At 59.0% G+C, this 27,667-nt stretch overlaps 4 protein-coding genes across 5 annotated transcripts in view; 2 read left to right on the top strand and 2 right to left on the bottom strand.

The window, feature by feature from the left end:
* Nucleotides 1-257: 257 nt before the first annotated feature.
* On the bottom strand, nt 258-5,757 carry PCOLCE (procollagen C-endopeptidase enhancer). Its single transcript, XM_046665210.1, has 9 exons — nt 5,182-5,757; nt 4,187-4,295; nt 3,483-3,741; nt 2,507-2,631; nt 1,863-1,999; nt 1,251-1,522; nt 937-1,014; nt 633-803; nt 258-492 (listed from the first exon to the last, which is right to left on the bottom strand). Exons 1-9 carry the CDS (start codon nt 5,274-5,276, stop codon nt 359-361), a joined length of 1,380 nt encoding a protein of 459 aa, XP_046521166.1. The 5' UTR covers nt 5,277-5,757; the 3' UTR covers nt 258-358.
* A 673-nt stretch (nt 5,758-6,430) lies between these two features.
* On the bottom strand, nt 6,431-15,254 carry FBXO24 (F-box protein 24). The gene is made up of 11 exons (XM_046667742.1): nt 15,082-15,254; nt 14,757-14,823; nt 13,121-13,219; nt 12,837-13,020; nt 11,627-11,865; nt 11,187-11,421; nt 10,372-10,530; nt 9,986-10,107; nt 9,602-9,733; nt 7,322-7,492; nt 6,431-6,995 (listed from the first exon to the last, which is right to left on the bottom strand). Exons 1-11 carry the CDS (start codon nt 15,252-15,254, stop codon nt 6,633-6,635), a joined length of 1,944 nt encoding a protein of 647 aa, XP_046523698.1. The 3' UTR covers nt 6,431-6,632.
* Nucleotides 15,255-15,833: 579 nt separating this feature from the next.
* On the top strand, nt 15,834-26,470 carry LRCH4 (leucine rich repeats and calponin homology domain containing 4). 2 transcript variants are annotated; one of them, XM_046667201.1, is made up of 18 exons: nt 15,834-16,102; nt 19,638-19,782; nt 19,947-20,073; nt 20,264-20,369; nt 22,171-22,307; nt 22,442-22,557; nt 22,703-22,802; nt 23,051-23,141; nt 23,219-23,298; nt 23,382-23,443; nt 23,531-23,662; nt 23,781-23,849; nt 23,941-24,038; nt 24,156-24,239; nt 24,462-24,547; nt 24,723-24,860; nt 24,960-25,037; nt 26,334-26,470. In XM_046667201.1, the coding sequence occupies exons 1-18, from the start codon at nt 15,883-15,885 to the stop codon at nt 26,436-26,438; spliced, it is 1,974 nt and encodes a 657-aa protein (XP_046523157.1). In that variant the 5' UTR covers nt 15,834-15,882; the 3' UTR covers nt 26,439-26,470. The 2 variants fall into 2 exon arrangements, with proteins under 2 accessions (XP_046523157.1, XP_046523156.1); XM_046667200.1 differs by lacking the exon at nt 26,334-26,470 and adding an exon at nt 25,341-25,958.
* Nucleotides 26,471-27,076: 606 nt separating this feature from the next.
* Nucleotides 27,077-27,667, top strand: part of SAP25 (Sin3A associated protein 25) — a 1,745-nt gene continuing 1,154 nt past the window's right edge. Inside the window, exons 1-2 of the mRNA XM_046667203.1 lie at nt 27,077-27,237; nt 27,445-27,545. Of these exons, the coding sequence (XP_046523159.1) occupies nt 27,092-27,237; nt 27,445-27,545 (247 nt within the window). The 5' untranslated portion in view covers nt 27,077-27,091. The remainder of the gene's footprint in view (nt 27,238-27,444; nt 27,546-27,667) is intronic.

The following is a 27,667-nucleotide window of genomic DNA, read 5'->3' as shown; positions in this document are numbered from 1 at the left end:
GTCCTCCTATTTGTGGGGTGTGGGACACCGCCTCAACGTGGCCTGATGAGCGGTGCCATGTCTGCGCCCAGGATCTGAACCCTGGGCCGCCACAGCGGAGCGTGCGAACTTAACCACTCGGCCACGGAGCCGGCCCCCTGACTTACATTCTTAAAATATTATTCTGTATAGTAAATGTCTGTTGAGGTTAATGAATGAGTGAAAAGAAATCCCCAAGATGGGCATCAAAACCATAGAAATGGAGATGTGATACCTTCCTCAGTCAAGAAACATTTATTTGGATAAGAAAGAGTTCCTTGGGTCAGGGGCTTGGAGGCTGGCCCGGGTCTCAGGCCTGGGACCCAGCAGCCTGAACAGGCTAGGAGGGGCACCTCTTGCTGATGTTGGTGAGGATCTGGTCCTGGTTGGGCCGGTAGAGAACCACGAAGCTCTCTGGAGGAAGGACGGGACCTCTGTTCTCCTCCACCTGGCCCATCAGCAGATAACTGGCTCCTGGGGGAGGGGCAGGGGGATGAAGAGCTTACGTTATTGAGACCTTGTAGATGTACATCCCCGTCTGGGCCCCTCAGATTCGACCACCTCTATCATTTGCAGGAGTCTATGGTTCCCTCCCCATTTCCCACATCTCTTACCTTTCTTCATGGGGGGGCACTGTTTGCAGGGCACGTAAAACTTCAGGGGGGTGTCAGTGGGTGGAGAGGGCAGGTCCAGGCCTCCAGTTTTATAAGCACCAATGAGACTGACAGTGACAGTGAGGCCCTCCCCTGGGCCCCGAACCATGGACTTCACTGTTGCTGTTACCACTGTGTGAGAGTAGGGGTGAGAGGTGAGGAGAGAAGGCAGGGCAGGGCTGGAACCAGAGGGAGGGGGACTTTGGGGACAGGAGGGGAGGTTAGAGGAGGTGGAAGAGCAGAGCTGGGGGAATGGGCCCCTTACCCAGGTTGCTGGCACAGAAATTGCTCTGCAAGGTGCCTGTCCGCCGGCACTGCTTCGGGCAGGGGACAGCTGGTGCATCTAGAAGGGGAGCGCTGTTTGAGGAGGGTGACCTACCCAGCAGGTAGGAAGGACCACTTTCCCTATCAGTCTCATTGATTTGAACTTGTTCAGAGCTCTGTCCAGCTCAGTAGCAGCCGTTAGCACAGAGGAGACACCAGTGAGTGTTGTACGAATGAATGAATGAGCCCAGGAAGGCCTTCTTGGAAACGCCTGCCTTCAGTCTGCGTCCCCCTCCTCCTCCTTCCCAGACTCACCGGGACCCACTAGTGTTGCCTTGGCCTCAGGCGAGGCCTTCGGTTTCTCCGCAGGTGGGAGTTTGGGCTTCACTTTGGGGCCGGCTCCAGGCTTGGGGCCGGGGCCGAGGAGCGGAGGACCGGGCCGGGCGTCCTCCCCCGGACTCTGGGCCGGCCCTTCTTTGGCGGCGCCCCTCGGCAGGGTCCTATACGAGGCCGAGAAGCCGTCGGCTGTGACGCTGAGGTCCGAGACGAACTGGACGAGGAGCTCATTCCCTTCGGAGGAGATGGGACTGCGGGCGGCGGGCATTGGGGAAGGCGTCAGGCGGGCCGTGCACCCCGCCCTACCCAGGCCCGCGACCCTTGAACCCCTGACCTCGCTCGGCTGCATTAGCTTCCCGACTTCATAGACCCCCCTCGCCTCTGGATCCGCGGACCCCAGGCCTGGCGCCGAGCCTGGTCTTCCCCTGGCCCCCTACCTGCTCCGCCCACTCGTTTGGGGCTCCCGGGTTCAGATGCCACCTCTTCAGCTAAGCCCTGCCCCTCTCCACAGCAGCGCAGTCCCCCCACTCCCGCAGCTGGGGAGATGGAGACACCAGCACCCCGCCGCCCACCTAGGTCCCGCCCCCTCACCCCGGGGCTGTGTCGCCGCAGAACTTCCCCAGCCTCTTGGCGTCGTCGCTCACGGCCCCGTTGAACACGCTGACCGAGTCGTAGCGGCAGTAGGTGTCGCTCTCCAGGTCAAACTTCCCGAAGGTCAGCGAGATCACCTGGCGGCGGCGGGGGAGGCGGAGGCTGCGCGGCGGGACCCCGGGAGCCCGAAGGCACGGGGACTCTGCGCCTCCGCCCTCCTCCGCCCGCCGCCGCCTGTGGGACGCTTGCAGCAGCCTCCTCTCTCCCGCGTCCCCTCGAGCCCCCCTCTTAATGCATCCCCACTACAGCTTGGAGGATCGCACACACCCACGGGAACCCTGCAGAGGCGTCCGTCGCCTTGGTCGGCAAGATCAAGTCCTGGCTCATTCTCAAGGGACAGACCCAGAAACCTCCTCCCCCCAACACACAGTTTATAGAGCTTGGTGTACCTCGCTCGCGTGAGACTCGTCACAGGTGTAATTTTACATTTTTTGTTTGCGTGCAAGCAGGTCTGGGTGTGTTTTTGCTCCCCACCAGCGCAAGCGCAGTGCTCGGGACATAGTAGATGATCAATAAATCTTTGCTGGCTGCATGCTGGAGGGCGCCGCTCGGGGCCCCAGGGCAGCCCGGGCAAGGGTTGGTACCTGGTCCGGGGGCGCGATGATGTGCCAGGAACAGCTGATGCCCGGGGGGTAATCGGACTCGGGCCAGTTGGGCGTGGTCAGGGTTCCCTGGGCCTTCTCCAGCCGCCCCCCGCAAAACTGGTGCTCTGGGGAGGGGAGAGAGGAGCGGGGGTGGGGAGAGGAGAGCTCTAGCCTGGGAGCCTGTGCAGGAAGCTCGGATGCCTGGGTCTCAGGATGCGGGGATGAGAAGAGGGGGAGGAAAGAAGGGTAGGTTAGCGGAACGGGGGCTTGGAGGAGCGGGGCTCAGGGAAGTCTTGGACTGCCGGGCGCCAAGGCGGGCGGTGGAAGGGGGAGGAGGAATTGGCTGGACACGCTCCCTTCTTGCCCCTCCCTCTGACCCGCGGCCACATCGCTCCTCTTCCCCTGGGAGATCCCATCTCCCCGGCCTGGCAGAAAAGCCTCCTTTGCAGGCTGGAGAGTCCCCACGCTGTGAGGGTGCCCTCAAACTGGGGCACAGCTCCCGAGGCGCCTTTGGGGAGGTCCTTGCCTTAAACATTTTAGGGGAGACTTCTGCCGCCAGGAGGGGGTGATGGGACCGCAATCGGGAGCCCCGGGCTGGGTGTAGGGGGCTCCGGGTTGGGGGAACCTAGTCCCCCAGCCCGGGGGTGCCCCCTCGCGCCCGTTTGCGGGAGCCCGATTGCGGATGGGGGCGGGCAGTTACTCACCGTCCCAGTAACCCCAGGCCGCCCATTCCACCCGCGGGTCGGTGACCCATTTCCGCCTCGCGCCTGGGGGGGGGGCCTGGAAGAGGGGGTGGGTGGGAGCGGGAGGGAGGAGAGAAGACGGGGAGGAGGGACTGAAGGGGCAGTTAGTGAGGAAAAAAGGTAAGGGAGGTAATGGGGCCCTAGGCTCTGGGGTGGAGGTTAAGGCTGGGGACGGGGCCTGCGCCGGGGGCGGGGCCAGGAGAGGGGGAAGGCCGAGGTGAGGGAGGTCTCACCAGTGCCCGAGGTGGCCCGCCCGCTGTACCAGAGCAGGAAGCCGCGTCCTCCCGTGCCCTCGTCCGCCGTCATCCTCAGGGTCACCTGGTTGCCGGGGGCGACTAAGGGCGCCGGTCGGAAGGTCCCGCAGAAGCGACCGAGCCGCTGGCCCGAGGTTCCCGACCCGGCAAAGACCTCCAGAGCATCGTAACGGCAGGCAGGGTGCAGCTCCAGGTCAAAGACACGGAAGGAGAGGGATACAGTCTGGCCCTCAGGGACCTGATGGCGGGGACAGGGGCAGGGGACCCGCAAAGTCAGGCCACACACAACTCTGGCAGAGGGCACCTCCCTTTCCCAAACTTTTTCTGCAGAAACTGGGCCTGAACAGGAACGGAGCCCATCAGGGTGCAGAGCAGAGGGGCTGAGCTCTGTGGCCAGCTTGTGGCTTGTGCAAGGGGACAAGGCCTGAGGTCTGTGGAGAGATTAGAGGGCGCCGGAATCAAGTTGGGAGGGGAGAAGCAGGATTTGAGATAAGGTGTGAGGACACTTGCCACTTGTTATTGTGGGCACAGATGCCATCAGTGACCAGAGGGGAGGGCCTGGGACTTCCCTCAGGTTGAGAAGGTGGTGCTGGGGCCGGGGTCCCTTAGTAGTCAGGCCTTTGGCTGCCTGGACCCAGGCCCCGGAGACTTTGACAGGGTAGTGACCAGAGGGGCCTTCTCACCGTTATTGTCCAGATGCACTCCTTATTGGGGGGGTAGAGGTTGGGGAAACCCTCACTTGCCACGTAACCTGACTCCCCAGTCACATCCCCTCCGCACAGGAACACGGGTCTGGAGAACAGAAGAGGGGTCAGCCATGGGGTGGGGGGGCGGGTAGTAGAGAGCTTGGGATAGGGTAATGCGGATGGGGAGGCCAGGGAGGGAAGCCAGGGAGATGAGGGAGAAAGGCCTAAGGGATTTGGGGTGGCCTCAGCCAGCCAGGTTGGGGCTGGGGTGGGAAACACTCCAGCAGAGGATCAGGAAGAAGTGGGGCCAGCAACTTGGCTGTACCTCCAACCCCCCAGAGTCCCCACCCCCACCCCAACAGGAATTCCCGGAATCCTCTTCGGCCCCCCTTCCTCACTCTCCCCCCTCGCACTGCCTGGCAGTCTGGGACAGGAGCCGCCTAACTGCTTCCAGATGTGGACACAGCCACGAGGCTGTGGGGGGGAGGGGGTGGAGAGATGAGGGAGAAGCGGCAGCGATGGCCCTCAAATTGAACCTGGAGACCAGGCCCCCTGAGCTCCCAACCTTTGCCCTGCTCCTGTTCCAGTTAACTACTTGAGTATCTGAGTCCCAGGTCTCCCACTCGCTGCCCCCTCTTCCCCTCACAACCACTCTATAATTCCCTCCTGGAATCCAGATGTCTAGCTACCAGGCAAGTTCAAGGTCTTGGCGCTCTCAGGTTCCATGGGGGGGCCAAGAGTCTGGGTGGATGGGGAGGCTTAGGGGGCAAAGGATGGAGGGTGGAGGAATGGGGAGCAGTGGTGACCTGCAGGAGACAGTGGTCTTACAGCAGGGAGGGAGGACTTGGGGGCCAGAGAAGGGTGGGGGCTATGGGAGATCTGGGGGGGTCGTGTGTTAGCAAAAGACTCCACAAGAACCACAGGCATAACCCCCTAGGAACCAGGGCTTTTGAAGCTCACTCGGGCTATCTGGAAGGTGCCAAGAGACCTACCTGGTGTAGTTGGGGGTCTGGCCCTGGGCGAAAGGCAGCAGGGCCCAGGCAGTGAGGAGGGGCCCCAAGAGGGAGGCTGTGGCAGCAGGCAGCATGGCTTGGGGGGAGAGGCGCTGGGGTCCTTGAGACAGAGGCAGCAGCTGAGTTTAGCAGCCTCGGCAGGAGCAGCAGGATAATCAGTGCCAGATGAGGCAGCCTCTGGTGTGTGGGCGTGGGGACTGGCCGGTGGGGCGGGCGGCGGGGAAGGCGGGACAGGGAGAGTAGAGCTGGGACAGTGGTGAGGCCAGGGGCCTCTCTAGGTCCAGGACACATAAATATTGACCTAAGTAGGGGGTGGAGCAATGGAGGGCAGAGTGAGCATCAGGCCCTCACTCATACTCCAGGCAGCAAGTAATGTCATCTGGAAGCCGGCTCTGTCCGGTGCCCAAGCATCCTGTGAACACAGCCTCTGGTCCTTCCCGAGGACTCTCTGGTCCCCCACAGTCCTCCCCAGTCCCTGCTTCCTCAGGACCCAGAGGAAGTCCTTCCCTGGACTCCCAACCTCTAATCACTCCACTCACCCTCTTCCTGACCACTCCCTGCTCCAGTTTATTTTCCACTTTGAATTTCTACTGTCTTCTCTCCTTTCCCAGACCGGACCAGGCCAAGGAGAAAGAATTCTGCTCACCTATTTTCCCTCCCAAATATGTTGAGGAATGGGAGCAGGGTAGGGAGGCATAGTATGTGGTTAGAGGGAGTGTCTCCCTTATTGAGGAAGAGGATGGAATAGAAAGTACAGAAAAGGGATAACATGTGAGACCAGACCTGGAAGGTAAACAGGAGAAGCCAGCGGGGGGGGGGGGGGGGGGGGGGGGGGGGGGGGGGGGGGGGGGGGGGGGTTGACTTCAAAGGGCTGAAGGGAAATGGGTAGGAATCTTTCTGAAATCAGAAAGAAGTGGCTTCCTCAGGATGGGAATAAGTCTGGTAGACAGAGGATCTAAGTGGGGGAACCAAGCAACACATGTTGACTGAGTTGTTCCAGAAGGCGGGCCTAGGACTTCCAAGTCTGGAAGGCTGGGTTGGGTCTTGGGAGCGGCAGGGGAAAGGGAGCTGAAGGATTCAGGTGCTGTCAGCTCTGTAGCAACTGCGAGCCTGAGCCACTTCTGCCCTGCCTGCCCCACCCCTGCCCTCCCATGCCCACGGAGCCAGGCATCAGGTTCCCCATCCCCTGCCCCACTTTCCTCCTAGGCCCCAGGGTTCCAAACTGGGCCTCATTTCAGCCTTTTATTCTATTTGTCCATCAAATCTCTTGTCCATGATAGTCAGGTTGGGGGCCCCTCCTGGGCAGCCCTCTGAACATTTTAGAAAACAGTCCTCACCCCGCTATGTCCTCCTCCCCATGCACACACACAGTGTGTGCCCCTGGCCCAGAGCCAGACTCTCCCTCTAGGGGGGAGAGTAGGAGAGAGGGGTCAGCTATCAGGGGTTGGGGGGCCTTCGCCAACCCCTCCAGCAGCCGTCTGCAGCATATCCAGGGCCTCCCAGAAGAAATCCTTCTGTGCAGCCATCAAGGGCATCCAGCCCACGATCTCCTTCATCTTTTCCATGCGGTCCTGCAACGTGGGGCAACTATGGATCTGGCTGAGGTACTCCTCACAGGCCTGGGCTGTCCCACCAGGGTCCTGGGGTGCTCCGGCCCCTGGGCTGGGCTCGGGGTTCCCCACCACCCTGCTGGCCGGTAGGTCCCGATAGGCGGGATGGTGCTCGATGTCATGGCTGGACAGCATGTAGAGGCACTCTCTGGTAGAGCAGAGGGAGCAGGCACACAAAGGGACCTTGGAAGAGAGAAGGGGCGTGGCTGAGTGGGGCCTTTACCAAGGGGTTCCCCGGAAGCCCCAGCTGTTGTGTTCCTCTCTCTCAGACCAGCCCTGAGCCAGCAAGTGAGCTGAGCCCTAGGGTTGTGTGAGGTCAAAGAGGGCCAGCAGGGTCTGCTGAGGGAGACAGCCAGGAGCCATGGTGCGCAGCAGGAAAGGAGGGTGGGTGGTGGTGGGGAAGTGGAGGCCCTGGGTCCCTGCAGGAGCCCCAGCTACAGTCCTATGGGCTACCTAGTGCCATTGCTCCTGCCCTCCCTGGTTGCCTGCTCGCCTGACCCTGCTCTGACCTTGACATGGAGCTTGACGAAGGAGGCACTCCCCTTCGGCCAGCCGGGGAGGCGGCCTCCAGCCCCACAGCCACAGCCCAGCAGCTCCTTGCTGAAGTCCAAGCCCTGGCTCAGCACCAGGGAGTGGTTGAGGCCGCACCACAGGGCAATGGGGCATTGCAGATAATGTACCTGAGGACACAGGGCCAGGGTCCCTAAGCGGGGAACACCAAGTGACTGGGGGCCTAGGTTGGAGAAGGGTGACAGGAAGGCTCATGGCAGACTCTAGGGAAACCAAGAGAAATGGGACCCAGCATCCTCTCCCCCTCCCCCAGGAGATCTGCCCTGATGAATGGGGAGGGCAGCAAATCTCCCTCCTCACTTCTCCTGCAGCCCCACGGTCTGACCACATGGGGTCTAGCGCTTCCGCTGGTTCTTCATCTTTGTTCCCCAGAAAACAAGGGCCTGAGGCCAGGGCCTGCTGTCTACTCCCTCATTCTCACCCGACAGGCCTGTGCCAGTCCAGCCTCTCGTCCTGCCTTCCAGCCTCAGCGGGAAGAATACAGCCTTCCTATTCCCAGGGCTTAAAGAGTCTCTCCCTCCCTGTGCAAGGCCAACTTAGCCCCAGGAAGGACTTTCCTTCCACTTATTCCTTCTTTCCGTCTCCAGCATTTTCAATTTGTCATATCATTATCTTTCAAAATAGCCACCCTATTTCAAAAAAATATTTCTGCCTGATTCCTCCTGCTTCCTATCTCTGTGTTTTAGGCAGAACTGGTTACGTGACCAGTCTGAGGGTTACTGCTTTCTTGTTCTCACCACAGCCAGTCTTTCCTGAACCTTCTGTGATCTGGCTTCTCTCCCTACGGTGCTACTGACTTGTTCTCTCCAAAAGCACTTGACCTCCCGGCTGCAAAATCTCAGGGCCGCTCCTGCATGCTTTCTCCTGAGACTGTATGCGCTTTAATTTAGAAGACATAGATAAGTAACTTATGCTCATTACAGAAAAATTATAAAATATTGGCAAGCAAAGTTAATTTAAAAATCACTGGAAATCCCACCACCCGCTATTAACATCTTGCTGGATACGCTTCTTCACTGCTGCCTATACCAACATATACATGTAAGTTGTGTATTTTTAAACAAAAATGGGATCATATGATGTAAACCATTCATAAACTTTTTTTTACCTAAAAATACGGCATGACCATCTTTTCATGTCAGTAAGTGTCTTCCTCCATTATCGCTCTGTCACATTCATCACCCCTTCCAGTTTGAAACTTTCTGTGCCGTGGCTTCTGGGATGTGGCATTTGAGGGTGTGCCTCCCCACAACTTTTCATTCTCTCTGCCTACAATGACGGCTACCGCCCAGGGTTCCTCCTCTATCTCTACTTTCGTTGTTTCAGCTTTGTTCGAACTTGGAATCCAATTGCCAGCAAGACGTTCCCACTTTAGTGTTTTACTCTCACTGCAAAAAAGTCCAAATTCACCCTCTTCCTCTTTCCCCAAACCAGCATCCCTTTCCAGCTCACACGTTTGTTGTGATACCATCTGTTTTCAAGGGCCAGAGCCACCTTTGTCCTTCACCCCTCCTCACATCTAATCAGTTTCCAGGGCCTGTTCATTTCCTTTCAAAACATCTCGGGTAGCCATTCCTTTCCATTCTGGCTGCCATTGTACAGCCCCAGGCGCTTGTCTCAAGTGCTGCCATCACTCAACAGCCTCCCAGCAGGCTTCTCACCCACAGCCTCCTGGGCACTATGGCCAAGTGACCTGTCCTCAGTCACCCATGGGGGTTGCCTTCTCCTGCTCCAGAACCTGCAATGACTCTTCCCCATATTTGTACCTCTCCAGGCTCGCACCACCTATGCCACCTCATATCTACCAATTTCCAAACACCCTCTCTGCTTTAGTCTGGCCCATCTTTTCACTGTCCCAGGTACGTGCAAGCTTTGTCCCCATCCGCAACACACAGAATGCCTTTCCTATACCCATCGGAATCCTATCTAACCCACTAGGCCCTGCTCACATCTCACCTCTTCTAGTCACTCCAGCCCACCCGGGTGTCCTGCTTCCTTCAATTCCTAGTTCACTGACAGCATGCACTGCACAGGACAGACCTCAGAGTGCCAGCTTGAGTAGGACATGTGGCAGTGTGACCAGCAGTACACACTGGCTGCCTTAATCTCCCTAGGGAGCAAGAAGTGGAGTCTAAGGGAAGTGGAGAAGGGGAGAGATCTGGGGCTTTGAGAATTGGAGGAAGGGGGTCAGGATGAGAGTTGCTGGGAAACAGTCTCACCTGTGTGGGTTCCCCTCGGTCCATTTTGTCCCCTGTTCCCAGCTGCCCATATCTGTTATTTCCCTGCATAAAGATTCGGCCAAATTCATCCACCAGGCCAAGGTGATTATAGCCAAGAGCACAGAAAAGGATCTAGGAGGTGAGACAGAAAGGGGAGCTGGGCATTCAGTTCCCTCCAGAGGAATTCTGAGCTCCAGAATCTTCCCACCGCTAACTTGCTACCACCAGCTCATCTCTTTTGGCCTTGCCCTCTACATCACCCCTCACTCTGGGTCTCCTGTCCCTCCCTGATCAATGATTCCTGCTCACACTTCAGACCCTCAGTGCCTTTCAGTCCCTAAAGCCCCGCCCCCTCTGACCTGCCCCATCCCTCCAGGATCCTACCTTGGCAGGCAGTGAGAGAGCAAGCGGCATCTGCTGGTCCAGGGGGTCAAAGGCTTGAAGGGTCCCAAAGAGATCACGATACACCCCTGGGGTGTGCACCTCAAAATACACTCCCCCCTGGTCTGGGGGGTCGGGAGCCCTCAGCTCAACAGCTTTAGGCACCCATTTCATAGGGGTAAGGCCCCTCCCCGGATGAAAGCTGCAAGATCTAGGGAGTTTCACACCCACTGGAAATGCATCGGCTGTGATGTCTGGGAACCTAAACACATCTTTTCACTAGGATGCCCTAAGGGTCCACCACAGAGCTGGAATAAGGATGGAGGGTATTCACATTTGGAAAGTCTGTTCAAGGCTGGGGTCTGGAGAAGAAGGGAGGTGGTTCTTACCTGTGATGTAGACAGTACTGCTCTGGTTGGAAGCCATGCAGGCCACACGCAGGTGAGGCAGGCAATGGGACACCTTCCTCAGGGCCAGCTGAACTGTGTAGGAGCGTGGCTGGTCCAGCTGGGTTTCATTCACTACCAAAGAGTAGATCTTTCCTTCCTCTGGGGGATCGGGGGAGACAGACAACTATGTGGGAGAGCGGACCCTGCAGTATCCACATTAATTTCCCAATACACTCTCTAAGCCATACAGGATCAAACATTTACTACCCCAGAGTTGGGCTGGAAGAAAAAGAGTGGAGATGAACTAAGGAAAGAGTGACCTCAAGTTCCCCAGACTCCAGCCCCTCACCACCAAAAATAAATCGAGGAAGTCCTTCTCGTGAGAGATGAGTAGAGAAAACCTAGAAGGTAGACTGGCAGAATCTAATTTGAATTTTGGGAATGATGTCTAGGGATTCAGGGTCAGAAGGTCCCGAAGGTCTCAGGTTTGGGAGTGTGGTCAAATATAGCGGACATTGAGAAAGTAGGGTGGCAGTTTGGGGTATAAAGTGAAGTGCCTGGCATGGAGGTTGGAGAGATTAGAATTTAAAAAACCAGGCATTCACTAGAACAGTGGTTCCCAAACTATTTTTTGCAGGAGGGCCCTTTATTCACATGAAATATGCAGAATCGTAGACTAGGAGACAGACGAAAGCAGAGCTGTTTGAGACCAGATGAGGTGGCACGCAGAACCCTGTGTGAGACCTCCCTCCCCCTCCCTGCAGGTCCCCAAGAATCTGCAGGAAACTTTTGCAAACCACAGCTCAAGGCCACACCTGTGAGGAGCAGCAGAGCCCGCTGGGTCTCCTGACCAACCAGCACAATCTGTTTGAAGCTCATGGAGTGGTGGAAGGTCATCTTGAAGACCCGCTGCCCACTGGACTGCAGATAGACCTCGACACAGTCGCAGGCCCGGCTGCCGGTCGTGCCTGCCACTCCCAGCTGCTCCCGAGTGGCCAATACATAGAGGTATTTACGGTAAACTGTGTCACATCTTGGGTCCGAGGCAAACTGTAGGAAAAGATGAAGGTGTCTGGGATCGACGGCCTTGGAGTGGGATGAGGCTGGGGCAAGTGGATCCTGTGGGAGGTGAGCTCCTTGGGTGCAGGGCTGGGAAGTGAGGACTTGTTTTCCAGTTCCTGGTTTGGGAGGACACCTCCAGACTGGCTTCCCGGAGGAGGGGTGGCTTCTGAGCTGCGAGGGTTCTGCTACTCACATCCTTGGCTCCGCGACACAACACAACATAGCGGCAGGCGCGCTTCCACTGGATCTGGCCAAGGGTGGAGGAGACCAGGGCATTTTTGAAGAAGAAGAGGGTCCCCACGTAGTCGAGAATGAAGACGTGGTCCTTGGTGGGCAAGAAGCGGCGGTAGCCGTGGGCTAGCAAGGGGGCTACACTCTTGCTGAGGCAGCGGCGGCGGCCCCCAAATGCCTGGAAATACAGGCCCTTTGTGTCTGGAGAAGGGAAGGAGATGGAAGGGTCAAGGGGCTGGGATGACATGAGAGGGATGAACCAGAGCTTGGGCAAACTAGATTTCTCAGATACTCTGGTATCCAGCTCCTCCCCATTCCCAGGACTGGGGAACAGAGCCATTCCAAAGGACATATGGAAAGCTTAGAAGATATCCTCAATTATACCCCATATCTGAACTTCAGTTCTCTGCCCCACCTCAGCTCAGGGCCAAAAACATGCTTCTAAGGGAGCCCTTCTTTGGTCCAACCTTGCATCAGAGACATCAAGGGAAATACAAGAATACACAGAAAAGCAGAAGAGGAATGAAAGGAATGCCTGAGAAAGGCCAGCAGCCCTCCCTCCCCTCCACGAGCTGGATCTGCTATCTGGATCTCCCTTAATCTCTGGTGTGTGAGATGAAGTAATAGGGGCTCCCTGGGGAGGGAGGGGGTTTCAAGTATGTTTCTCAACCTAGGGGTGATTTTTATCCCTCAGGGGACATTGGTTGTCACAATTCGGGGAAATGCTACTGGCATCTAGTGGGTGGAGGCCAGGAATGCTGCTAAATATCTCTAATGCACAGGACAGCTCCCCACTTCAAAGAATTATTTGGTCCAAGATGTCAACAGTGACAAGGTTGAGAAACGCTGGATAAGAGCAGGGAAAATTCTAGGTTTGGGGAGTGGGGGATGTCTCCAGGGCAAGATTTGGAAGAGAGTTTGACTATGGAGGGAGACTTGGCAGGGATGCTAATAATGGGGGCACTGGGTGGGACATCTATCAGAAGGTGGCTCTAGAGACCTGAAATAGTCAATGGCATATGTTTGAATCTAGCAAGTCCCTTCCAGAGAAAGGGGCCCTGGAAGGATGTCTGGGAATGCTGAGGTCCTCAGGCAGCTTTATGGAGTGGCAGGGATCCCAGAATAAGGCAGGACAGAGGCAAAGGGAACTGGAGGTTCTGGGGAAGGTGTACAGTTAAGAATGGCAGCTCTCTTCCACGGCCGGACCCCGGAACCCTGTTCTCGTAGGCGAGGACTGAGCCTGCGACAGATGCGTCTCCACACGCCCTCAGTGTCGCACACTTCTCGGAAGTAGTGGCAGGTCTGGCCAAGGGCGACTACATCTCTGACTGGGAGGAACGAGATGATATGCTCCACCTGGGGGGCAGGGGGGAGGAAGTGGGGGTTACTGAGGGGGCTCCTCAGTGGTCTGGCTGCCAGTCCTCTCTTCTTAGTCCCTCCCCTCCAAGGGACTCACCAGCTCTGGGGGAAACAACTGAACTGAAATAGGGTTCCCTCTCCCCTTCTTCTCTTCACCCCCAGGCTCTGGGCCACATGAAGGGCAGCTCCGCTTCACCTACTCAAGAGGGGGAACACAGGGGTTCCATGAGGGTCATGCCTCTTTGTCTCTCTTCTCTCAGCTTGTCTTTCAGTAACTACTGTCTTGGGGGCTCACAGCTCTGACTTCCAGCCCTGCGCTGTCAAATCCTCCCATCTTTCTCTCTAGGTCCATAAGTCACCCCTCCCTGTCTGCCTTATTCCTTGGTCCAAATTCTCCAAATAACCCCTCCCCCATCTCTTGCTGCCATCTTCCTGCCCTTCCCTTGCCTTGCCCCCTCCCTCCCTCCCTCACCCTGAGCCCCTCCTGTCCGCACAGCCCGGTAAATTTTTGCAGCTTCCGTCTCTGGCTTCTCCTCACCATCCTGACCACTCCCGCCCTGCTCCTGCCCTCATCTCTCTGGGCCCCTTGGCCCCCGGTACTCAGCTCCCTGGCCCCCGTCCCTGCTGCCTTTCCCACACCATGTCCTGTGCCTGAGCTTGGGGGACCTCTGGGGCCCCTCTGCCTCCCAGGCCCCTCCCCCATGGAGCCTGGGGCGGACAAACCTCTCTGTGACCTCACTGCCCAGCCACTGTGACCTATTTTCCCCAACCTTGCCCGGGATTTTCTCTTAGACAAATCCTCAGCTCTAGCCACCCAATGGCTCATGGGCTATGCATTTTAGAGGAGAAATAAACTGTGCACTACTGGTAGATGAGGCCTTTACTTTTAGGGAGTAAGGAGGTTTTTCCACTTGAGGCCCTTTTAGCACTAACTTTCTAGAGAAACACAGGTGAAATCTTCATATCTCAGGGCCTCCAAACTCCAAAAAAAAAAAAAAAGTATAAACTCAGTTTGACAGGTGAAGGGGAGAGGGGAGCCTGCCAATGACCATCTAGCTCACGAAAGCATGCACCAGATGGAAGGGGGAACAATCCCACACAGACTCTTTACAGCCTCATGAAAAACACATCCAGAAGCAGACGGCTTTCCTGGGACAGTCACATCATGGCATGTAGGAAGGGCAACCTATTAAGGTGGGAGGAAGGGATCGATGTACTTTGAAAGCTTCGCATATCTCCCAGAATCTAAGCTAGGAACTTAGTCTCATGAGGGGAGGGGAGTGACATTTAAGAGGAGTTACAGCAGGAGTTGGGCTTATGTGTCTGTCCAGGTAGGGGCAGAAGATCTACACCAATAAATCCCAGGATGGCTGACTCTTCCACGGGCTCAAAGGAATCCAGCCCTGGGCAACCAGCCCTGAGCTGTGCAGTGTTACAGGATTGTTCTTTTACTGTGCTGACAGGCTGTCAACCATCCAGTCAAACTCCCTTATGCGTGGTCACTAGTAAACAGCTGGTTTGGGATACCTAGGAGGGAATTTTAGTAATTCAATAAACGCTTAGGAATATCAACCTCAGAGATGTGACTTATGAGAAAGGCCCTTCCGTTATTGGTGGTTAGGCAACTGTTAACATATAAGTGGCCTAAAAGGATATTACGATCTCTCAGCAGGTGGAAAAAGTATCGTCAGCCTCCTCTAGCATCTGGGTTCCCTTCATCCACGCCATCTCACCTCGGGAGGCAAAGTGGGTGCAAACGGAACAAGTCCACTGTAAAAGCTGATAACAGTGGGGAGCTGGCTTCCAGGGCAAGCTGTAACTGGCTGTCTGCTCCTGCCAACTCATCAACTGCCCTCTGCCTCAGTTTCCTCATTTGTAAAACACAGAACTTCTTCAAGATGAGTGGTCCCTTCTAGACTAAATCTCCCCAGGTCTTGCCATCCCGATGCCCGCCTAGGTGCGCTCCTCTGGGTAGGCGGGCAGGCCAGCCTTCCGCGAGCCTCCCTCCAGGAGCTGAGCTGGGCCCCTCCAGTCCCTGGGAAGCCCCCATCCACCCACCGGCCCGGAACCAGGGACCATCGCAGGGCCTCAGCCTCCGCAGCCAGAATGGCCTCCACGGTCCCTTCGGCCGCAATGAGCCCCTGCTCACTGGCCTTCGGCGTCGCCTTGCACCTCCCGCTCTCCCTCACGCCCTCAGAGCTGCCTCGCTCCCTAACACTGCCAGCTCGCATACACGACTCGGGGGCCCCCGGTCCTCCCAGACTGCCCGGCAGGCCGCGCTCACATTCTTTACCTCAAAGTTCTAGCTCACCCGCCTCCTCCTTAGCGAAGGGACGGCCTTCTCGCCCATGCTATTGGTAGGTAGAGCCGTCCCTTAGAGAAGAGGCCGGGCCAGGTTCCCTCTGGAGGATCTAATTGGTCTTCTTGACAGTCACTCGCCTGTATCTGGCTTGCGATTGGTCTTCGTTGGAAAAGCACCATGCGGTCTCCCGGTCTCAATCCCTTCTAGTTGAACGCCGGCGTCCCCGCCTCCGGGTTGGGTCTGATTGGCTGATCTCCAGCCTTCAGCATTGTGATTGGATGCGGCTGCACGGGGCGGGCGGCCGGGAGCGTCGGCCGTTGGCGAGCGCTCTGTTCTGGTCCCCCTCCCTTCGCTCGCCTCACTCCTGCGCTGGAGTCTCCACCCCCTCGGCGGGTTCTGATTAGCCCCTTCCGAGGCGTCCCGGGACCGCCATTGGTCCGCGGGGTCCCTGAGCCCGCTCCCTCCCCCTTGAAGCGACTACGGCGGCTCCAAGGCGGGGGAGGGGGCAGGAGGACGACCGGTCCCGTCAGTCAGGCAGCGGGAGCCGCCGGGAGCGGATGGCGGCGGCGGTAGCGGCCCCACTCGCCGCTGGGGGTGAGGAGGCGGCGGCCACGACCTCCGTCCCAGGGGCTCCGGGTCTGCCCGGGAGCCGCAGTGCAGAGCGGGCCCTCGAGGAGGCCGTGGCCACCGGGACCCTGAACCTGTCTAACCGACGCTTGAAGCACTTCCCCCGGGGCGCGGCCCGCAGCTACGACCTGTCAGACATCACCCAGGCTGGTGAGTGCGCCCGGCCCCCAGCCCGGCCGGGACCCTCATTTGCATGGCTCCGCCCCCTCGCTTATTTCTCTCCGGGCCCGGGAGCGTGGCCCGCCCCTTCACCTGGCCGTCGGGTGCTCGACCCTGCGATTTGCACCAGCCTGCGACCCCTCCCCGCCACCTCCGCTTTAAGAACTGCTAGACGATGAACGCATTTCTCGTTTGCACCGAATGCCCAGTGTCCCCGGCCGACGTCGTGAGAGCCTGCGGCCCTCCGCTTGTCTTTATTTGCATATCTGCGCACCTGTAGCATGGCCCCGCCCCTCACCTGGTTGGCTTATTTGCATGACCTCTTCAACCTCAGTTCTGATCATTCCATAAAGCAGCCCCCACCAGCCCCTCTAAGGACTCCTTTCGTCTCCTCCACTTCGTCTCCAACTCTTGCCCCAGTTCCACCGAGAACCGAGTGGCCCCAGGCCCCCCCTTCGCGTGGATTCGCCCATAACAACCTGATGTTTCTGCTTACTTTGCTTATAGTCCCGCCCCCTAAGGTCGTTGGCCCTCTCCGCTCTTCCCCCTGCCAGCCTATGGGAAAGAAGCACATCTCCCACCTCCCCTAACTCGTTTCTTCCCGAGCTCTTCCGCCTATTATCCCTGACCCCCTTTATCTGCGACTCCTCCTCCTTCCTGCGTGTGTGAGGTCACTATGGAGCCTGTGACCTCATAGGGACCCTAGAATTCCCATTTCAGTCTCTGCTTTCCCTAGGGGGAGGGACTTGAGGCAGTTGCTGAAAGGAAGGAAATCTTATCTCCTAGATAGGAGTGCTGGGAAGCTAGAGACGGTCCCACTGTCCTTCCACTCCCCCACCCGCAGCATCCCGCTAATCATGCCCGCTCCACCCTGGTGTCTGTTGATGGTGGGTGTGGGGGGCTCGCTGTGACAGGTGAGTCGGGCCTCAGCTGCTCAGGAGGCAGCCTATGACCTTGGGCTGGCAGCTGGGGGCTGGGGATTGGGAGACGGGAGGAGGACTGCATTCCCGAAGCCCCACCCCAGCCTAGCCCAGGGTGGAACCTGGGGCTGGAGGAGAGTGCCCTCCTGCTGACGCTGCCCTGGGACTCCCCTAGCATTTCTCCCCTAGCAGGTGTCTGCCCACCTGCAAACACTCCAGTGGACACACTCTCTTTCCTCTACTGTCGTGGGGAGAGCCAGTTTAAACCTCTCCACTTTTCTTGGGCGGCTAGGTAAACTAACTTGCCCACTATGCAGAGTGAGTTCAGGGAATGGGTTAGCCCCCGCCGCCATGCCTGTCCCTCTCGGTCTCCCCTAGCCGCCTAACCCCCAAGCTCCAGATTGACCTCAGCAGCTGTGTGACACTCGCCGTCTGTTCCCTTTCCCCTCCCCCTTGCTTGTTTTTTGACAAAGACCAAATGTTATTCTTTACTTCCTTAGGGCTCTGTCTCTGTGAGTGGACTCCGGGGGAAAACTACCAAGAACTCCCCGGCCCCTCCCAGCTCCTACCCCCTCCCCGCTCCTCCCCCAGCATTCCGGGCTCAGGGTGCAGCCAGTCCTGTGAGTGAGCTCCTGTCGTGAAGGGAGAAAATCCCAGCTTCCTAAGAACCCGTCTCTGCCCTGCTCTCCGCGCAGGAATCCTCAGTCCTTTCAGGGCCCAGGTTGTCGGCCAGGTGGGGTCTCTCTTGTCCAGACTCTCTTCTCCGTCCCCTCTCCCCAAGGGGTGCTTATGGCTTGGAGTGGAAAGGGGAAGTGACAAAAACACAGTCAGTATTGCCCATACCCTGCCCTCCGCACCTCTTTGCCCTTCAACCCAGGCTAAAAGCTTCAACGTTCTGCTGCCCAAATCATTTTGAACCCTCTCCTCCTGCTTTCCCAGCTCTTTCTGAACTGGTGTTTTGCTTCCATGCTTCTGTGGCGCCAGTCCCTGATGGCCCTTGGACTTGTTTCTGGGGCCCTGATAGTAGGATGAATCCTGAGATGGGGGAGGGGCCGCTCGCACAAAAGAGAAGTGCAGCTCATTCTCTCACAGACCACATCCTGTGCCTCCTGTGCCCTGCCTCCTCCAGCCCGGGCTCTTCCGCTCCTGGCTTTTGCTCCACTTACCCCCATCATAACCTGTTCTCCACCTCCTTCATCCACATGCGTGTGCGCACGCACACACATTTGTGGACACAGGGAAAGCAGGCAGGTGGAGGGTGAGGGTGGGAGGACCAGATGCAGTCCTCCCACCCTCTCCGGAACTTTCTTCTCCCATGACAGGTCTTCTAGCTGTGTGCACCAGGGTTGGGAGCAGAGAGGGAGAGGGAGCTATCCCTGGGGCCGCAGGCTCTCATCCGCCCTGGTAAACACAGCGCCCACCAGAGACAGAACTGACAGATTGTCTCTACTTCGTTTCCTGTCACAAGACTTGTTTCCTGGGGGGATATACCCCAGCTTCCCCTCCCCTCAGCTTTTGCTCACCCCTCCCTGGGGAAGGCCCTCTAAGAAGCTCACCCAAGTTCTGTTGCCGGGGTTTCCCCCAGCAGCCCCTGGGCCCCTCCCAGTACAGGCTGAGCAGAAGAAACAGAAACTCTGCTTGGAGAGGACTAGGCAGTGAGTGCCTCCACGCTGGTGGGAGCCCCAGTGCCTGACTCCTTGCAGTGGAATTGGCCTGCCACTGCTTGAGATAAGGGGGCGGTCATAGACTCTCCTCTCCTCTCCACTCTTACCCATGCCCCAGACTCAGGCAGAGGAGCTGATCTCCTGAAGGCTGGGTCGGTAAGAGGAAGTGGAGGAGGGCTGGTGGAGCTGGAAGAGGGTGGGAAGGAGGCCAGCCCTGAGGAAGGTGTGCCCGGATGGGAGGGACCTGAGGACTCTGACTCCCACCTCCAGCTTGGTCCCTCCTCTCCTGGTCCTTGGGCGTCTGTAACTTCATAGTCCCTTGGACCTGGCTTACTGATCCCAGGGGCTGGTGAAAAACCATTGTCCAGATCAGGAGCCTTACATAATTTCTAGAGCCAGGCTATAGTGACCCTTGGTTTCTCCCTGGGTTGAAAACAGGTTGCGGTTGGGAGACAGGGTCCTCAGGAGGGATGCACACTCTCAGTGGCTTCCCCCAGAGGCTGTCGGTATAGTCACCGTGAGCCTCCCTGCCCACCACTTTGCTAGTTTCTTTGGAGCAGCAACCCTCTCCTACAACTTTCGCCTTCCACCTCTCCTGGCATCGCAAAACAGCAGGAGCCACAAGAGTTAAAGAATCCACGCTTCTAGGATAGCTCCTCATTTGTTTGTTCCCACATGGTGTTCATGGCTCGCCCCCGGCCCGGTCTGGGCTTCTCTGGCTCAGTGTCTCCTCTGCCTTCCCTCTACCCTTCTGGTCATCCTTGGAATGTGCTCCAATTTGCCTAAGGCTTTCTTCTCACTCTGAGGAGCCCAGGTTTATAGGTCTGATTCCTCAGGTCAGCTGGGGAGAGAGGGCTGTCCAGCTGGCTCTGGGGTAGGTCAAGGTCCTCCTGTCCAGGGCTGGGCCTTTGCAAGCTCTCCCCCAACACTTGCTTCCCCTAGACCTGTCCCGGAACCGGTTCCCCGAGGTGCCGGAGGCGGCGTGCCAACTGGTGTCCCTGGAGGGCCTGAGCCTCTACCACAATTGCTTGAGATGTCTGAACCCAGCCTTGGGGAATCTCACAGCTCTCACCTACCTCAACCTCAGGTAGGGAGGCAGGCCCAGGGCGGGGTGTGGGGGTGGGGGGCTTGTCCTCAGCCCCAGTACCAGGGCACAGTTCCCTGAGCGACCCTCCTGGTGACCCTGAAAGGAGGGTGACACTGGGACGCCGTGCCTGGAGAGTGAGCCCACTACCTTTCTCCCTTCCACAGCCGAAACCAGCTGTCATCGCTGCCCCCCTACATCTGCCAGCTGCCCCTGCGGGTGCTCATTGTCAGCAACAACAAACTGGGAGCCCTGCCTCCCGACATCAGCGCCTTGGGAAGCCTGCGACAGCTTGTGAGGATGGGGAGTGGGGCGAGAGGAGGGGTTGCTGACCCAGGCACCAGGGACCTTTTTGGGGGAAGTCAGGGAAAGGCAGCATGCGCCTGAGGGGCAGGCCGGGACTAAAGGGGGTGGCCAGAGACAGGAGGTGGTTTCTGATGCTCCTGGTCTTGTGGCTCCTTTCCTACCTCCTTCCTCCTTCCAGGATGTGAGCAGCAATGAGTTGCAGTCCCTCCCCGCCGAGCTGTGTAGCCTCCCTTCCCTGCGGGATCTCAATGTTCGGAGGAACCAGCTCAGCACCCTGCCTGATGGTGAGGAAAAGGAAGAATTGGTGGCGTGTGTGTGTCTACCTTGGAGAAGTCACAGACAAGGAATCTTCACAGAAAAATCATGCCTTAGTTGCCTTAGGTTTTGCAGCATATAAAACAAGCTGTAAATTACTTTATTTGCTCCTTGCCCAGCAGCCCTCTGGGGCTGGTAAGACATGGATTATTAGCTCTATTTTACAAATGTGGAAAAAGGCACAGAGACGGGGAGTGGAGTGCATCGGCACCCTGTAGAATCTCACGGTCACCCTGTGTCACCACTCACCCAGGCAGGAGCTCTCAGACCCCTGAGTCACATGACGCCCTGCATGACCTCCCCAGAAACTCTGAATCAGTAGGACCACGTGCGGGAGCCCAAGCAGCCCCATTTTAACAAGCTAATTAATTGTGATGCACCCCAACATTTGATCGCCTCTGCTCCAAAGCATGTATACCTTCCTTTATGCAGCCAGCATTGTTGTATGTGTTTCCTGTGTTTTAGGTGGGGACCAGGTAGATGGGAGTGATGTCACTCAGATCTGGGGCCAACTCTTAAGATTTCATGCCTGAATGGGGAAAGACAAGCAGAGGGAAGTGCTAGAACAGGATCCTTAAAGAGCTGCAGGAGCTAGAGGGAGGTGCCCAGCTCTGCTTGGGGAAGTTAAGGAAGCCTTTACCCCACGGGCATAGCAGGAGCTGCCCTTTGAAGGGGAATCCTGCATCCTTCTGCATCCCAGGCAGAGGAAACCCCATGTGCGAAGCATGAAGGTGGGAGGGAACATGGTTCAGCACGAATGCGGTTAGAAAGGCAAGCCAGGGCTAGGCAGGAAGGACCTGTGCAGTGCCAACCTTGGTTTTGAGGAACAAGAGAGGGGAGTCAGGTGGTCCTCTGTGTTCTCTGGCCTCCCCCCTACTCCTACGCCGGCGCTGTTGCCTTCTGAATCAGTAGGGGTACAAATAAGCATTCGATCAGGGTTCTCTCTGGGCCATATAAGAGACCCCAGCAAAATGCCCTGGGGACACAGAGGAAGGAGCAATGAATTCCAACCTCGTATCTAGAAAGATTTCATGGAGGAGGTGACACTTGAGCTGTACCTTGAAAGATGCATGGAGAGAAAAATGGCATTCTCCCAGCTGAGCAAACAGCATGTGGAAAGGCCTAGAAGCCCAGGGGCTGGAGGGTTGTCTGATGTGGTCGGAGGGCAGGCAGTGAGATGGGAAACATGGGCGGAGCCTGATCATGACCTTGGCGGTGCTTGACCAGGGAGTGGTGATTTTTGGTGTGCATCTTGGGCCACCGCTAATCGTTCTGTGCCTCTGAGAAGTACACAAAGGCACCTTTCCTGTGGGTGGCCTGAGCCTCGCCCAGGGGTCAGGGCTTAGCTAGTGAAGTGCACAGGCTTGCCATCCCCTCCTGCCTGGGTGCCTTTGGGCACAGCCCACTCACCCTTAGCAGCCCCGGCGCAGGCCATGGAAGGTTTCTGAGCAATGCAGTGTCACAGTTTGGTTTGGGTCTTGTGGTGGTCACTTGAGAATGGAGAGGCCAGGGTGGAAAAAAGGAGGGAAGCAATGAGATGGACAGGAGCTGAAGTCGGATAGGCCTGATGGGGGAGTGAGCCTGAGGGTGGGCCAGATTTGAGCGGGAAGAGGAGCAGGGAGGTTGTTCCTGGGGAGTGCCTTCAGCCAGCTGGGGCAAAGGCTGTGGTGGACCCAGGGGTGACCGGCTGGCCAGAGCAGAGGGCAGAGGAAGTGAGCACAAGGCCCCAGCTTTGGGCCTGCTCCTGACTCTTCCCTCACCCACCCCCAGAGCTGGGGGACCTTCCTCTTGTCCGCCTGGATTTCTCCTGTAACCGTGTCTCCCGCATCCCGGTCTCCTTCTGCCGCCTCAGGCACCTGCAGGTCATTCTGCTGGACAGCAACCCCCTGCAGAGCCCGCCTGCTCAGGTGAGGGGTGGACCGTGGGGACAGGGCTGAGAATGGGCAGGAGTTGGGGCGTGGGTCCCTTTGGTAGCCAAGCAGGAGCTGGGGAGTCCCCCCCCCTTCCCCTAACTCCCCGCCATGTGCCTTCTGACACCTAGATCTGCCTGAAGGGGAAACTTCACATCTTCAAGTATTTGTCAACAGAGGCTGGGCGGCGCGGGGGCTCTGCACTGGGGGACCTGGCCCCTTCCCGTCCCCCAAGTTTCAGTCCCTGGTAAGTCCCAAGTGGGAAGGAAGGAAGGAAGCCTTTGGATATTTGACACCCCTTCCTGGCACCAGGGACCCTATGGTTTCTGGAGGGAGAATGAGGGGATTGCTGTCCAGAATAGGACTGACCAGCTCTCCCTGGTTGGCCCCAGCCCAGCTGAGGACTTATTTCCGGGACGTCGGTATGATGGCGGGCTGGACTCAGGCTTCCACAGCGTTGATAGTGGCAGCAAGAGGTGGTCTGGAAATGAGGTAAGGGCCTCCTTTCCAAGGGACATTGGGGGTCTCAGCCCCAGGGGAGAACCTGTGAGCCAGGACGCTTTGCCTGGGACCTCTAAATCTCAGAGTGACAGGTGGTGGCTGGAGCTGTCCTCTTCCTTTTCTCACCCAAGTATCTCGGGGAAGGGCTGGCTCAGCAGGAGACCCCGAGGTCCTGAACCCCACAAGCCCCTGGTACTACAGAGAGGCTGTCTCCCATCTCTGCATTTCTGCATTTACAGTCCACGGATGAATTTTCCGAGTTGTCGTTCCGGATCTCGGAGCTGGCCCGGGAGCCTCGGGGGCCCCGGGAGCGGAGGGAGGATGGCTCTGGTGAGTACTGGGGACAGGGCCTGGGAGCTGGGGAGAAGGCCCTCCAGCTGCTTGCTGACGTGCCCTGGCCTCCTCAGCTGACGGAGACCCTGAGCAGATTGACTTCATTGACAGCCACGTCCCTGGGGAGGACGAAGAGCGAGGTGCTGCTGCCGAGGTGAGGGGCCAGCCCGTGTCTGTCTGTCTGTCTGCCATGAGGGAATAGGCACTCCTTCAGCCCCTCTGCTGTTCTTTCTTCAGGAGCAGCGGCCACCAGAATTAAGCCCCGTGGCAGGGGACGGGGAGAGGGCGCTAAGCAGCAGGTACCCCAGAGCCACCCGAGCCGGCCCCTCCTCCCTTTACTCCATCCCCTGTCCGGCTCTGCCTCTCATCCTGCCTTTGCCCTGCAGGCGGGAGGAGCCTGCAGGGGAGGAGCGGCGGCGCCCAGACACCTTACAGTTGTGGCAGGAGCGGGAGCGGCGGCAGCAGCAGCAGCAGCAACAACAGCAGAGTGGCGTGTGGGGGGCCCCCAAGAAGGACAGGTGTGGGCATGAGGGCTGCTGCTGGGCGGTGGGCCCTGGATGAGTGGTAATGAGCCTCTTGGGGTTGGCAGGGTCCCCTGCCGGGCCCCGCTGACCCCACCTCTCCTTCACTTTCTAGTTTTCTGAAGCTGGGGCTCAGGGCTGCTGGCGGAGGTGCTGCCGCCTCGTCTACTCAGGCCACCTACAAGTAAGTGTCCTCGCAGACTCCGCCTCCCTGAGCCCTCTCCCCGCACACCCTTTTCCTGACCATCCTCTCATTCCCTGTCGTCTTTCCTCAGCGGCACGCCTAAGTCCAGTGCCCCCCAACTGGGAGCTTCAGGGGGTCAGGGAGCCCCCGCCCCCACCTCCCAGGAGCCTGTTCCTGTGGCCAGACCAGGTGGGACAGGGGCTTTGGGAAGAGGATGGGGGCCTGTGCAGGTGAAGGGGTGGTTGGGACCCGGTGGCCCGAGGGAAGAGTGGGACACTGAGGGGATGTCTCTGCTCTGGCCCCCAGCGACACCACCTGCTCCCCGGCCGCTCGGCTCCATTCAGAGACCAAACAGCTTCCTCTTCCGTTCTTCCTCTCAGAGTGGCTCAGGTGGGTCTCCCCTTGTCGCCAGGACTAACCCAGTGCTGACCCAGCACTAACCCTTGGGCTGCAGTCACCGCTTCTGGCCTGCGAGTTCTCTGGTCAATTGCTCCTTTGTGTTGAAAATCCCACAAGCACAGAGGCAGGAGATGTGTGTGCCAGACACTGCGACCCAGCTACCGAGTCGAGGGTGGGTCACGAGACAGCCCACATACCCTCCTTTCTCTCCAGGCCCTTCCTCACCAGACTCTGTCTTGAGACCCCGGCGATCCCCCCAGCTTCTGGATGAGAAGGAGCTGATGGCCCAGCTGCGCCAGGTCAGAGGCTGGAGCTGTGTGAGCGGGCTTGGGCTCAGCATGGCGCCTCCTCCAGTTTCCTGGTCTCCCCCAACACCCTCTTTGCCCACCCTGGTGCTTCTGCTGAGGACAGAAGGGGCTTCTGGGAGTTCCCTGCTGACCCTGACCTCTCCCCACTTCTTCCCCTGCCTCCCAGGTCCTAGAGTCACGGCTGCAGCGGCCCCTGCCTGAGGACCTGGCAGAGGCTCTGGCCAATGGCGTCATCCTCTGCCAGCTGGCCAACCAGCTGCGGCCCCGCTCCGTGCCCTTCATTCACGTGCCCTCGCCTGCTGTGGTCAGTTGGGGCCCAGGGCGGGCAGTAGGGGATGGGACAGGGGACTCTTGTGGCCTCTCCTTTACTCTCTTCTCTTTTTCCTTTCTTACCCACCCCCAGCCAAAACTCAGTGCCCTCAAGTCTCGGAAGAATGTGGAGAGCTTCTTAGAAGCCTGTCGAAAAATGGGGGTGCCTGAGGTATGAGGGGGTGTCCTCAGGAGCCCGGGGCTGGTCTCGCCTGTAAAGAGTGGTGGCATCCTGGGCTCGGCTGAGTACCCTGCATGGCTGGCAGGGTTCCGCTCAAGGGGCGTCTGCTCCCCAGAAGGAAGCATGTCCGTAGGCCCCCATCCTGCACGTCTCCCCTGCATGCCTCCCTTCCCTGCACTCTGCATGTTGGCGTGGCGCTGCCCCTGGCACCTGAGGGTAGGGGGTGGGGAAGATTGTCTTGCTGCTGACGTCTGTCCTTTGTCCTTGTCCATTTGTCCTACCCTCCTTTCCCAGGCTGACCTGTGCTCGCCCTCGGATCTCCTCCAGGGCACCGCCCAGGGGCTGTGGACCACCCTGGAGGCCGTGAAGCGGGTGGGGGGCAGGGCCCCCCCGCCCCTCTGGCCCCCCTCTGGTCTGGGTGGCTTCGTCCTCTTCTACGTGGTCCTCATGCTGCTGCTCTATGTCGTCTACACTCGCCTCCTGGGTTCCTAGGACCCGAAGTTGCCCCTCCCCCACCTCCTTGCCCTTTTTCTATTTATAAGACTCCTGTGCAACCCCCATCCCCACCGGTGGTGCCTTCAGCCCCTACCAAAGACACTAGTGAACCCCCTCTCCTCCCCAATACTGACCTCACAGGCCCCACTCTGGTGCCCCCAGCCTCTGGCCCCCTCTTCTAGCCCCTCCCCTCTTGGTGCTGATGGTGCCTTCAAGCCCTCTTGCGGCTCTGCCCGGCCCTCTGCTCCCCCCAGGGATGCATCTTAACCTTCCTCTTGAGCCCTCCCTCCAGCCAACCCCTCCCCCCCAGCTATGGGGGGCTAAATTATCTATATTTTGTAGAGAGAACTCTATATTTGTAGGGGATGCCGGGGCCCAGGTGGGGCCCTGTCTCTTGTATAAATTGTACAGATTGTGGCCGCCTCTGTGTGTGTGTGTTTGCGTCCGTCCCGCTATGGCCAGGCGCAGCCCTGGCCATGTCAGGGCTCTGTGTGCTAGCCTGCCTACTCCAGCGTTGCCCTCTGGAAACGACAGGTCTCTCCTTCCCCCTGAGCCTTGGCCTCTTGTGTCATCTCTCTTCTGTTATCTGCTGGCAGCTTCCTTGCATCTCATTTGTCCCCAAGCCATGTCCAGGGAGCCCCTGACCTCCGTCTCCTACACTTTGAGGGGCCATCCTGCCAGCCCCTTTGCCCAGGCTCCTTTAGGGTGTCTCCCACCCTGCCCTCTGCGAAGGGCAGGGAAGCTCAGAGGAGAAGGTGACAAGCGGAACTTAACCTGGGCCCCTCCCCCCAGGAGTCCCTGTGCCAGCCCCACCACATCCTGGAAGAGGAGGGGGCCCCAGGAAGGGGTCTCCCCTACATCGCTGCTGTCGTCTACGCACTGCTGGAACGGCCTTAGGGGTTGAGGTCGGGGCTCAGGGCACCCACCCGGCCGGGACCCCAGGAACAGCGAAGACAGACGCGCCTGGGCTCTGCTCTCTAGTGAGGACTGGTGAGGGCGGCCTCGGGCCTGGCCCCCTCCCTCAGGCACCCCTCGGCCCGAGGGCTTGGGAGCAGGCCGGCCCAGCAAGGCGCCTGGCCGCCCCTGGGTGGCCGAGGGTCTGGGATGGAAGCCGGGGTGCTGGATGATGTGTCAAGTGCAATAAAGAGAAGCTGGAAGCCCTCTAGGTCGCCCCTCAGGTGTGTGTGTGTCTGCGAAGGAAAGCGAGGCGCCGAGGGGAAGAGGGTGCCTCCACCGCCATGTTGAGGGCCCGCAGTTCCCGCCGCTTGGCTAGGCTGGCGGGCGGGAGCCCCGCCACCCCCGCCGCCAGGGGGCGCCCGCGGGAGCGCGCGCCACGTGGCCCTTCCGGAAACGCGCTGGGCGCCGGCGTCCAGGCGAGGCCTGGAGAGGTGGGCCGAGGTCCGGGCCGCGCGGAGAGCCTAGGGCAGCGCCGGGCGTCGAGGGCGTGGGAGGCCGAGGCGGGGTGAGGCGGGCGCGGCGGGAGGCCTGGCGGGGGCGCGGGCGCGGGGCACAGAGGTGCGGCCCTGCCCTGCCCTCCCCCCAGACGCGACATGTTGCCCTGGCCCCCTCCGTGGGGGGGCGCGGGCGAGGAGCAGGCGCCCCAGGAAGAAGGCCCCTCGGCGGGCAGTGACCCCGGCGAGGCCTGGGACTCTGGAGACGAAGCCCTGGGGGAGCCAGGAACACCCCCACCGGACAGGTGAGGAGGGCTCGGCCCGAGGCACCTGGGGGACATCCGACGGCGGACCACAGTGTGAGGTCTTCCCTCAGTTGTCCATAGGGAAGAATGGGTGTGACCAGCCTCCCCGCACAAGGCACCCTTGGCCCTTGTCCGTTTTCAGACTGGGAGGGGGAAAGGGGAGTGAGGGCAGCTGTGACGGGAACATCTCATACCTCCCCTTCCCAGCCCTCAGCCCCGGTCCCCAAGGCCTTCCTGGACTCAGAGAGAGCAGCTGCTGTCCCAGGCGCCCCCAGGCACGGCTGCTGAGCAGTGGCCCAGAACCCCGGGTAGGTACAGGGCCTTGCTGCCCTTCCCCCACAGGACCCTTTCATCGACCCCTGAGCCTGAAAACGGACAAGGGCCAAGGGTGCCTTGTGCCCGCCCCCCAGCCACCGGCCAGACCACATGC

Source organism: Equus quagga, chromosome 7, assembly GCF_021613505.1.
Source record: "Equus quagga isolate Etosha38 chromosome 7, UCLA_HA_Equagga_1.0, whole genome shotgun sequence".
Taxonomy (NCBI): Eukaryota; Metazoa; Chordata; class Mammalia; order Perissodactyla; family Equidae; genus Equus; species Equus quagga.
The sequence above is the reverse complement of the archived record's forward strand: the minus strand, read 5'-3'. Positions and strand labels throughout refer to the sequence as shown.